Raw genomic sequence first — 12,024 nt, forward strand, 5'->3', positions numbered from 1 at the left:
GGGATGACATTGGAAGGGGACTCCGTCCCAGTAACAACCTACGGGATCTGGAGGGATAGCTGCAACAACTGTGGATGAACTTGCCTCAGGAGAGGATCCAAAGGCTGTTTGACACCATTCTGAACTACATAAGAGCATGCATTCCGGCCAGGTGTGGTGCGACACCCTACTGACTTGGCACCAACATTCCACCTGTAACTGCCAACGGCCTTGTATCTTTCATCCCATATGGTAATCAATTCAGCAAAGGTACATCGTCTTTCAGCATATGTAGCTTCATTCACTTTCAACCACTCCTTCTGGGTGCTGACGTTTTTTTTGTCAGGCAGTGTATTTAAGGTTCATTTTCCTTTACACACGCAAATAGGAAAATGAACTCTACAAAAATTGCTCTGATGCACTGTATACCAATATGTGGCTGAGAGGCATGACCAGTCTTAAAGGAAACGATGGATAGGAAGAGCGTTGTCGCATTTGTGGTTTTGGGATATGAGCAACGATATATCAGTCAAGGTGCTATTTTTAAGTCCATGGCATACAAAAGTAATTTTTGTTCAGTCTGTGATATCCAGAAGAGAGAGAGAGAGAGAGAGAGAGTGTTTTTTTTATATAAAGGCATGCAATAAACAGCATGTTCATGGAATGGTCCTTTCATCTTGGTGCAAAGATAGCAAATACCAGCTGTCCTTTCCCTATGCAAGGATGTTGCTGCTGTAATGGTAGCAAGTAGAGCAGTGTCAACCTTGATGGGTATCTGTGTTAGATGGGTTGTGTATCTTCATGAATGATAAGGTGCTGGTGGAACATCCGGTACATTAGATATTTGATTAGTTTCTGTTGGTGTAACAATATTAAGGTGACCAAAACAGGGAATGCCATATTTCTCCATTAATATTAGTTTAATCAAAAAACTGCAAATATAGAGCGAGTTGGCCAAGCGGTTAGGGGCGTGCAGTTGTGAGCTTGTATTCGGGAAATAGCAGGTTTACCCCACTGTCTGCAGCCCTGAAGATGTTTTCTGTTGTTTCCCATTTTCACACCAGGTAAATGCTAGGGTTGTACCTTAATTAAGGCCACACTTCATTCATTCCCACTCCTATCCCATCGTCGCCATAAGACCTATCTTTGTCAATGCGACATGGAGCAATTTGTAATCAGCTTTGCAAGATGATATTGCTGCTGAATGGCTAATAGATATGTTTTCTGGTACCGGTATAGCACAAAAATAAACTCGTCAATGATGGGTACAACAACTAGTTATCACTAAACTTGCTGACGATCAATTCGGCAGCCTGTCACCTTGCACTTAGAAACTCTCTTCCTTGTGTTTAGGACTCTTCCACCGGGCCATTACCGAGAGTGGGTCAGCGTTGAGTGCATGGGCCATACCAATTGACCCCTGGCCAGTGGCTGTGAAGCAGGCAACAGTGGTGAACTGTCCCACCACTTCTCCTGAGGAGATGGTCAAATGTCTGCAAGAAATCAATGCTACCATACTGGTAGATAGTGGTGACTCTTTCCATGTGAGTACTTATTCATCTGTTTATTTTGTGTGATGGCAGTGCCTGCCATCTAATAACCTACATTTTAGAAAAGTTTGAAACACTCCTAAGACCATTCAATTTCAGTATTCCAAATAACTGGTGCTGTAGAATGCTGTGAAATAGCATAGGACTGTATGTCAAGCCATCTCATCGAAGAGTGGATGCCTTTCTCAAAGCATGTGGCTAATAACTATTACTATTATTATGATTATAATCATCAGAGTATTGAGCTATCTCAAATTTGATCTTTGTACAATCAGAAGTGCATACAGACTGTATAATGTCTCCCATACTATTTAATACTGTATCTATGGAGAACTCATCATGAGACAGGTCCTTGAAAAATATGAAAGTGGAATTGTCGTAATTGGCAGGAAAATAACCTATCTTAGATATGCTAATGATACAATCAAAATTGTGGCAAGCATAGAGAGGCTCCAACATGTCATCAAATTCCTGAAGAACAAGAGTGAAGCCTTGACCTACATATAAATGAAAGTAAGACCAAAGTGGTGACAGCATACTGAGCTAATGACAAGCTCCCAACAATATGGAAATCTGGTGATTTTGAAATTAAGACAAGTTCTTGTACCTAGGATCACTAACATCTAACTCTGGAAGCTCTACACCTGAGATATGCTGATGGCAAGGATGGCTATTGTAAAATTAACAAAAAAAATCTGGAGAGATCAAACATCACCAAATAAACAAAACTCCAGCTGCTGAATGCTCTTGCCTTTTCAATATTGCACTGTGCATCAGGCACATGGACTATAAAAGAAGTCGATCATCAGAATCTTGATGCCTATGAATGAATGAATGAATGAATGAATGAATGAATGAATGAATGAATGAATGAATGAATTCAATTTGTTTGTTTGTTTGTTTGTTTGTAAGTGGCAAAGTTAAAACTCTTGGCCCTTTCTTACACTTAACCATATCTTTTGTTATGGGTTAGATTGTTTATTCTTACTAATTAGTAAGATGATGGTAGGATGATGAGCGGTTAACATTCAATCTGCAGTGAAAAGGAGAAAATATGATAAAATATTGACTAAATTATATATGTAACTAGATGATTGTGGGTAATAATGATGAGTCTAACAATAATTTTAAAATGAACAAGTAAGTTGCAGGATGATATAGTATGTGCTATTGGCTCTAGAGTTACATAGGAATCTAATTATCTATGTGATTTAGTGCATTGTAATACACGTATGAATTAATGTAACTACTTAAGTACTACCAATACTTCATTCATTCTCACATTCACCCATGTATTTATACAACTTCAGAGAAAATCCCAGCAAGATCTTTAAAAATAGGCTAATGTCGTGCAATTCCTAATTCTCAAATGAAATGTGGTGCTACCGCAGATTATTAGTAGGCTATGCTTCCCACAGACTGAAAAATGTACAAATTCATCCATCATTGAGACACTGGGGATTCAGAAGCAAATACATGGCGTTATCAATAAGAGGATCTTACATTATTTTGACCATGTAGTAAGAAGAACTGACCTTGAACTCTTGATGGCAGCTGGAAAATTAAATAGTAAGAGATGCAGAGGCCAAAATCTTAGACGCTGGCCAACGCAGATTTTCCAGACAACTAACAACAGTGTTTAGAGTGCATTCCAGGCAGCAAAAGATCTTAAGAACTGGATATGTTTCTCAATCAGTCACCATCCCAACCTGTATAGAATGAGGAGGAGGAGAAGGAGGAAGAGGAGGAGGAGGTCAAGTGGAACATCTGGTTATATACAGTTTCCTGTTGAGCTTCCAGGATATAGGCTAAGCTTGACAAGGACTTGAATTTATATTTTTACTATCATTAATGTTGGTCCATTAGAATTTTATAATTGAATTCTCAAGTGGTGAAACCAAATAACTCAAATTTTGTGACTATCTGTTTTTCATGGGATGTTAGCCAATCATCCCCAGTACTGAAATGAAACAAGTCATGGTTCTCTGTATGGTATAAATTCACCATAGTACTTTCTTCTTTGGTGTTTGTTTGGTATTGAATGACCCTCTTCAATATATGGTATGGAATTAACAGCTGTCTGTAAAAAAAATAAGACAATGAAATTTATTTATGGTCATGAACTTACATTGCTAGGCCCACTGTCTAGCAGTAGTGTGCCTGCCTCTTACTCAGAATCCCCAGGTTTGATTCCCCACCAGGTCAGGGATTTTTATCTGATCCTGAGGGCTGGTTCTTGGTCCACTCAGCCTATGTAATTACAATTGAGGAGCTATCTTATTGGTGAGATAGAGGCCCCAGTCTAGCAAGCCAAGTATAATAGATGACAGTATTTGTTGTGCTGACCATATGTCACTTTGTAAATTTGCAGGCTTTCAGGCTGAGCAGCAGTTGATTGGGAGCCCAAGGCCTATTAGGGCTGTAGTGCTATGTGGTTTGTTTTTCATGAAATACTAGATAACAAGAGCCTCCGTGGCTCAGACAGCAGCGCGTCAGCCTCTCACCGCTGGATAATGTGGTTCAAATCCCGGTCACTCCATGTGAGATTTGTGCTGGACAAAGCAGAGGCGGGACAGGTTTATCTCCGGGTACTCTGGTTTTTTCTGTCATTTTTCATTCCAGCAACACTCTCCATTCTCATTTCATAGCATCTATCAGTCATTAATAAATCACTTTGGGAGTGGCGACCCCATCGTACTAATAGTCTATATCTGCTTCATTCATTCCATCCCTGACCCGGTCAATGACTGGAAAACAGGTTGTAGGTTTTCATTTTCACTAGGTAACAAGTTACTCTCCTAGCCAGCAACACTAAATTTATTTCCATGAAGTACCATTTATATTTGATGTCATTGAAACAAACTAATCAGAAACTAGCCAAAAACCCATTAAAACATGACAATCAATGGGGTTGAAGTATTTCCATATATAAGACATTCTTTGTACAATTACTTATTGGCAGTATTGCAACTTTATCCTTCCCAATAGCAAGATTAAGAATACACATGAATTACTGAGTGGGGTACAAATGTATATTTTTCCATATTTTATTTAAAACATTAAAATATTATAAACTAAATAGAGACAAAATTTATCATGCTTATGATGTGAAATACCTATTTTCACAGTCATCATTGAGACCTCACCCTGAACAAATCACTAAATCACTTGTTTGTAAGGAATATTGAGAACCCAACTTGTGGAGAAAAGTATGGTGGAAACAATATCAAGTATACAGCATAGTCATTATAGCCTCCAAATCTTCTGGGTTGTCAGGATTATATTCTCAAGCTAACAATTTACAATTTCTATGTCATGCTATTTATTACACATAGTTATGAGAGAAACACACATTTTATTGTTGATACAGAAAAGAAATAATTAGCAGGCAGTGTTGAGAAGAGGCACAGAGAAAAATAAACACTAACATATTTTACCAAGCTGGGTACAAATATATCCCACATTATTTTTCAGATGCATAATTTTAAAAATGCTGCTTCACTTTTACTTTTGGTTGTATCATGATATTCAGCAATGTTTAATGCAATGGCTGAAAACTGTCTAAGGTTAATTGGAACCTGCATGTTGGAGTGTTTCCCCTTGAGCGTTATTGATCATGATACTGTACAAAACGCCAAGCGAATTGAAAACTGGTGCCACTTAAAAAGAAAATGGAAGTGTTTTTATCTGATGGAGTTAAATCATCTTGAGGGATTGTAGCTCTCTACCTATTTTGAATGTACAGTGCACTGATCGACTGTTGGGAAGCAAAATGGTGGCTATTCCCATCCACACTCTTAATATAACACAAAGCCATAAACTGAAGCACTTTTCTATTAAGCATTGGTGTATATATATGTTTTTCCAATGCATGCAGGACTATCTATGAAAAATGCATTTTTAACATTTATGTTGTTTTGTTGCTTCTGGTTTGCTATGAGCACGTCAGCCAAATCAGAATTGAAAATTTGCACATTAGTAGTTTGCTCATAGTAAAGGTACAATCCTTCAGGTTTCCATAACAGTAAAATTTAACATGGAGGATCAACTCACTTTCCTAACTACCGGATTAGTGTAAAAATCATGACATGAAGAAAAGTACTTTTACATTTCTCTGACATCACACCAAGCTAGCAAATATAGGGAGATCTACAAAGAGACTTTAGTATACTAAAGCACTTGGCGACTCTCTGCAACACAACACAGACTGGAACAGCTGATCAGGAATTTGCCCTGACTGCACATGCATGCTTGCCCCCTTCCATCACCCTCTTGCATCGTATGCCTCCCATCCCAAAAATGGCTGGCAGTGGACCGGCAAGTGGCCTTGAAGTACTGGCAAGCGCTTTGGCCAATCAGAATGCTACATTTTCTTCAATAATTTAAAAATATATGGCAAGAAATGTTTTTGCTTTTAAAGAGACTGCATTTCTACAGTCCAAGAGCTATTGTCAGAATGATTTACGATGTCAATTGGTCCAGCCGTTCTCTCAAACTTGGAGTCACAAAAATCAGCCTAGTGTTTTAAATATATAGATGCTAAATATTGTTTAAAATCAGAATGCTGTGCAATATCCTAATTATTTATGATTTTACGAACATGAAATCAATTTGGATTTCAACTTTAAAAAATTCATTTTAATAGTAATAATACAAATGGAGATAATCCATTTTTTTATCTTCCTTGAAAAGTGCATAAAACTGTAACAGGAGAGCTTGAGATGACATCTGCAGTGGATGACACTGATAATTAATAGGTCACTCAAATGCTGAAAGGAAACCATAACAAGTGTTTGAGGCGAGAGGAAAGGGAAGTCCATAGATGGAGTGGGATCAAATGCTCAGTGAAATTGCAAGATACCAAGGAAAAGACCAACATGAAGTAAAGTAACTGGCATGTGACAGAATAGAGTACTAAGGTTGGAGACCTTATGCCAAGAAGCATAAATAACTAGCAAAGGAGGAGAAAGTGCACAAACTGCTTACCTGGTTTCACCAATTATAATTTAGTAATAAGATCACATATTTTCTGTATATAGATTTTCATGAAAATTGTCTGGTTATAAAATGACTTACTGAATCATTTTTTTTCAATAACACTTTTATAGAAGATTCTGTATTTTTGCTTCAGTCATGGTCTATTGATACGTTGACTACATTCCGACCAGTGGTGGAAAGTGGTGGACCTCATTCATTCTTGCCAAATGACCCTGTGCATCTTATCATCCACGGTCAGTTTGCAAATATCCCTTGGATAAATGGTGTGGTGTCTCAAGAGGGAATCATCAGAGCTGTGCGTGAGTATAATGCAATGAATCCATACCAGTAAACATACCCTCTTCAGTAAGTGAAATGAGGGCAATAATCCTAGTTGCCTATAGTATATATGAACAGCATAAGGGTTGTTCAATTGAAACATAAACTGAAATCTAGAAACTTACACTATAAGTGTTAGACAACATAAACTATATCCAAACAACAACATTCTGATGACAGTTTGAGAGAATCTAAAGATATTCACCCTACCATTCAGGCACTTGTCCCATAACTGAACAAGCTTCTCTACAACCCTCTACAATGAAGTATGCTGGTAGCTGGTTTAACCACTTTTCCATGGCATTAGGAACTGCTTGATTCATGGTGAAATACTTACTCTTCAGAAGGTCAAAGTTGTGACTGGTGCAAGGGGAAAGGTTTAGGCTGTAAGGTGGGTGAGCCATAAGACCCCAGTGAAAACAGAGCAGACTGTCCACTCTTGCATTGGCAATGTGTTGACATGCATTACATTTGAGAGTTTTCCTCGTCAACCTTCTTTGCACAAGAATTTGTTAAATTATGCCACACTGTATTCATTTGGATGTAACCATTAAACACAAATGTTGCTTCAACTATTTCTTGTACTTAGTGCACGTACCGGTATATTTCATACTGACCAAGTTCTAAGTTGCTCCTGTAAATAACAAACTATGCAGTATTGCCACCTCTTGGCTGTCCTGTCAGTTATTGGCATTGTTGCCAGCTCTGTCTATGTTTCAATTGAACAGTCCTTATGCAATATATTACAGCTATCATCATATCAGCACCTTATGTCACAACACATCACATCTACATTTATGTACACGTTCCCACTCACTCTTTCCCTGTATCTATATTTAACATTATTTTGCTTCATACTCTCTTAACAATTGTTCCTCTTCTTCCCATTTTCTCCCAAACCAGTGATCAGCAGGCTGGTTCTTGCTCTTGCTTTTCCTGTTGCCTGGGCTGTACAAAGGGCTCTTGCTTCGGCTTCAGCGCATGTGAGACATGAGTGACATGAATGCCTATAATGTGAATAATGTTTCTGACAGAGGAACCTACATGTTGCTCACATAAGTATGGTGTACTAAACATAACACAACATCTTAACTGTATCATTGTGTAAATGTAGGAACCTTGAATGAGGAAATGTTTGGTAGTAATCCCTCGATTTCATATGACCTTTGAGTTTTTCAGTCTATCAAACACAAAATACAAATACAAAGACAATATAGACAGTGATAAAGATGTCAGCAATATGCTAAGTAAGGCTGGGTAAAGTGGCAAGCAGCAACAGGGATTCTCTGCGATTTAAAAAAATGTCCCTCCATATGTCAAACAGATGCAACATTGTTCAAGTTCTGGAATCCTATTCAAACTGTCCCTGTAGTCCAACATTCATTTCAGAATATTCTTTGAGGTCACACTGTGAAAGAGAATGTTGCACTGAAGTAAGCCTTGGAAAGTGGTCAATGTTGTTATTTCTGAGTTGGCATTCCCACAGGCAAAGGTTCATCTTGAAGGCCATTACTTTATTGTATATTTCAAATTATGTTATTGACCTTATGTCCTAAAGGCGGTAGCACACTGGCCTCTCACTGCTGGGTACTGTGGTTCAAATCCCAGTCACTCTATGTGAGATTTCTGCTGGACAATGCAGGGGTGGGACAGGTTTTTATCCGGGTACTCTGGCTTTCCCCATAATCTTTCATTCCAGCAACACACTCCAATATTGTTTCATTTCATCTGTCAGTGAAGCGTCACAGGCTTCGGCAGCCAGCGCAATTCCTATCCTTGCCGCTATATGGGGGTTTCATTCATTCCATTCCTGACCCAGTCAAATAACTGGAAACAAGCTGTAGATTTTCATTTTTCACTTTACGTCCCAGTAACTACTTTTATAAATTTTGGAAATGCCGAGGTGCCAGAATTTTGTCTTGTAAGAGATCTTTTACATGCCAGTAAATCTACCAACATGAGGCTGGCATATTTGAACACTTTCAAATACCACCAAACTGAGCTGGAATCAAATCCACCAACTTGACCTCAGAAAGTCAACACTCTACCATTTGAGCCACCATCCAAGCTATTGTACCAGCATCAGCTTTCCTTTCCTAGGTAAACTGTTGCCTTCATAATCCTTTCGTTGTTCTACTGGGCCTCTGTACTACCATCTAAGTATGTAGTCAATATTAATCCCACTCTGTTTCTCATCTTCCTGTTGTTACCATTCCAGGAGAGGGTGTAGACCTAGCTCTTCTCGACTCCTCCTTGCCTTTACCTTTCCATTTTGTTTCAGTTCTAAGATGGATATTTTCTTTCTCTTCATGATGTCCACTAACTCTGCACAATTCTCAGTCAATTGTTGCTGTCAATATTCTTTATTTCAACACTACTACACTGATCAATGAAACAATGATGTATAACAACTGCTTATAAAGAGGTACAGAAATCATGTGATTCCTAAGTTCAATGATGTTGAAGAGAAAGTGAAAAATAACTTCTTTTGGACTGTGAACCTGCATGTGCATGGACTACTTCAGGGTTAAACATATTATTATTATTATTATTATTATTATTATTATTATTATTATTATTATTATTATTATTATTATTATTATTATTATTATTATTATTATTATTATTATTATTATTATTATTATTATTATTATTATTATTATTATTATTATTATTATTATTATTATTATTATTATTATTATTATTATTATTATTATTATTATTATTATTATTATTATTATTTCCAACTCGTTGGCTGAATGGTCAGCGTACTGGCCTTTGGTTCAGAGGGTCCCGGGTTCGATTCCTGGCCGTGTTGGGGATTTTAACCTTCATTGGTTAATTCCAATGGCCCGGGGGCTGTGTGTTAGTGCTGTCCCCAACATCCCTGTAACTCACACACTACACACAACACTATCCTTCACCACAAAAACACGCAGTTGCCTACATGTGGCAGATGCCACCCACCCTCATCAGTGGGTCTGCCTTGCAAGGGCTGCACTCGGCTAGAAATAGCCACACGAAATTAAAAATTGTTGTTGTTGTTGTTGTTCTTCTTCTTCTTCTTCTTCTTCTTCCAACCCACACATACCTTCTTAGTTCTCAAACTTTTCTTTATACTCCCACAAACTTGTAATGCTTGTGCCTCCCAATTTTGTTGATATTCTGTTTCAAACAATCTTTTCCATCTCAGTTATTTTAATATGCCATGAATTCTACTTGTCCTTTTATGATCCATTGCATGCAATATCTATCAAACTTCCTTAGTACTCGCTACAGTTTCTTAACCCAGCTTTGAAGACATAGAGCCTATATTCATTCATATAAGAAAGCTAACACCGAGCTCGATAGCTGCAGTCACTTAAGTGCGGCCAGTATCCAGTATTTGGGAGATAGTAGGTTCGAACCCCACTGTCGGCAGCCCTGAAAATGGTTTTCCGTGGTTTCCCATTTTCACACCAGGCAAATGCTGGGGCTGTACCTTAATTAAGGCCACGGCCGCTTCCTTCCCACTCCTAGCCCTTCCCTGTCCCATCGTCACCATAAGACCTATCTGTGTCGGTGCGACGTTAAGCAACTAGCAAAAAAAAAGAAAGCTAACAGAGCAATATAAATATTTGATAGAGTACACAGGTACACACAGGTCCAAAGTTGATGGCTGCAGCCTTCATCAGTGGAGGATAGACTAGGGATGGTAGTGATCATTGTTGACAGGTATATGCTGTTGTGAAGTAAAAGGGGAGGGAGATAGGTGCCAGTACATAAAAATTAAAAAAGAATACTTATCTAATAAAAGGCCTCTACACCACCAGTTGATGCCCAAGGGTGGGATAATTGGGGTAAATGTTTAAGGACTCTGTGAAATAGTTGTAAAATGTAGTTTGATCAAGCCAGGGATGGAGACAGAAAGATACATGTTATGGGTTATGCAGATGCAGTGAATATGACATATTAATTAGCTACAGTGTTGGTAGTTAAGCCAAAGTAGAAAACTGGGTAGAGTCTGCACTAAAGATGATGATGATGATGATGATGATGATGATGATGATGATGATGATGATGATGATCATGATCATGATGATCATGATGATGTGCAGTCGTGATAACCTTATCTGTGGTACAGCTAGTGAAAGTGGTGTTGGGTATATGTAGATATTATTTACCCCACCTTCCCACCGTCTTGTCTTTAGCAACTCTAAAGATGGACATCAACCGATGCTCAGGTCCACAGAAACACCTGGCCTTAACATTGGATAACCCCCTCCTTTGTCTTATTTCCTTGTTTTTCCTATCTCTCCACTCTCTTACCTCACAACAGTGTCCATATGTTCCATACATGTTTGCACAGTAAATCACTGCACTTTATCTGCTTCCTATACTTATGTATGTTTGTTTGTTAGTCCAACCCTTGTCCCATTTCTCTCTGGGGTCGGGTATGAGGTGAGGTGAGATGAATCTGTCATGGCGGGTTTTTATGACCGGATGCCCTTCCTGACATCGACCTCATCAGAAGAGTTAATGAGACTAAATGTATGACACAATATATGATAGTATGATAGTGTTCATATGGAGTGAGGGCATATGATGCTGTTGATGGTGATTCCTGTGTCAGATGGGGATGTTTAGCCTTGGGCAGACCCCTTGTTGCTATTCAACAGGAGTAGGCTATGTGCCAGCGCTGGGTTTCAAATTTAATCCAAGCTTTTGGCACGCAATCTAGTGATTAGAAATTGTATACCACTACCTCCACTATCCTGCCGGCCAACATTCTGATGGTGAAATTATTTTCAACCAACGGAACTCGAACCGGCTACCCTCGGTATCAGACTATTTAGACTTCAACGCCTTAATAATCATGGCCACTTATACAAATCCTATATTCGTACAACGTACTAAAAAACGTAGGTTCCATGCTATCTTGGTTGTATCCCGTATATTTTTAGTGTCTACATACTAGATGCTACCCCATGGCCTAGGGATAGCAAGCCTGCCTCTTACCCAGAGGTCCTGGGTTCAGTATCAGGCCAGGAATTTTTATCTCAATCTGTAGGCTAGTTTGGGGTCCACTCTGCTTATGTGAGAATAAATGAGGAGCTATCTGATGATGTGAGAGTGGCCCCGGTCCAGAAACCCAAGAATAATGGCCAAGAGGATTATTCTCACTGACCTTTCATCATCT

At 38.6% G+C, this 12,024-nt stretch overlaps 1 protein-coding gene across 6 annotated transcripts in view; it reads left to right on the top strand.

Moving 5' to 3' along the window:
- The window catches only part of LOC136876294 (juvenile hormone esterase), a 533,707-nt gene that overhangs the window by 500,216 nt on the left and 21,467 nt on the right, over nt 1–12,024 (top strand). For all 6 annotated transcript variants that reach the window (XM_068228365.1, XM_068228363.1, XM_067150121.2 and 3 more), the window contains 2 exons: nt 1,333–1,523; nt 6,661–6,826. In XM_068228365.1, the coding sequence (XP_068084466.1) occupies nt 1,333–1,523; nt 6,661–6,826 (357 nt within the window). The remainder of the gene's footprint in view (nt 1–1,332; nt 1,524–6,660; nt 6,827–12,024) is intronic.

The sequence above is a fragment of the Anabrus simplex genome, chromosome 6 (assembly GCF_040414725.1).
Source record: "Anabrus simplex isolate iqAnaSimp1 chromosome 6, ASM4041472v1, whole genome shotgun sequence".
Lineage (NCBI taxonomy): Eukaryota > Metazoa > Arthropoda > Insecta > Orthoptera > Tettigoniidae > Anabrus > Anabrus simplex.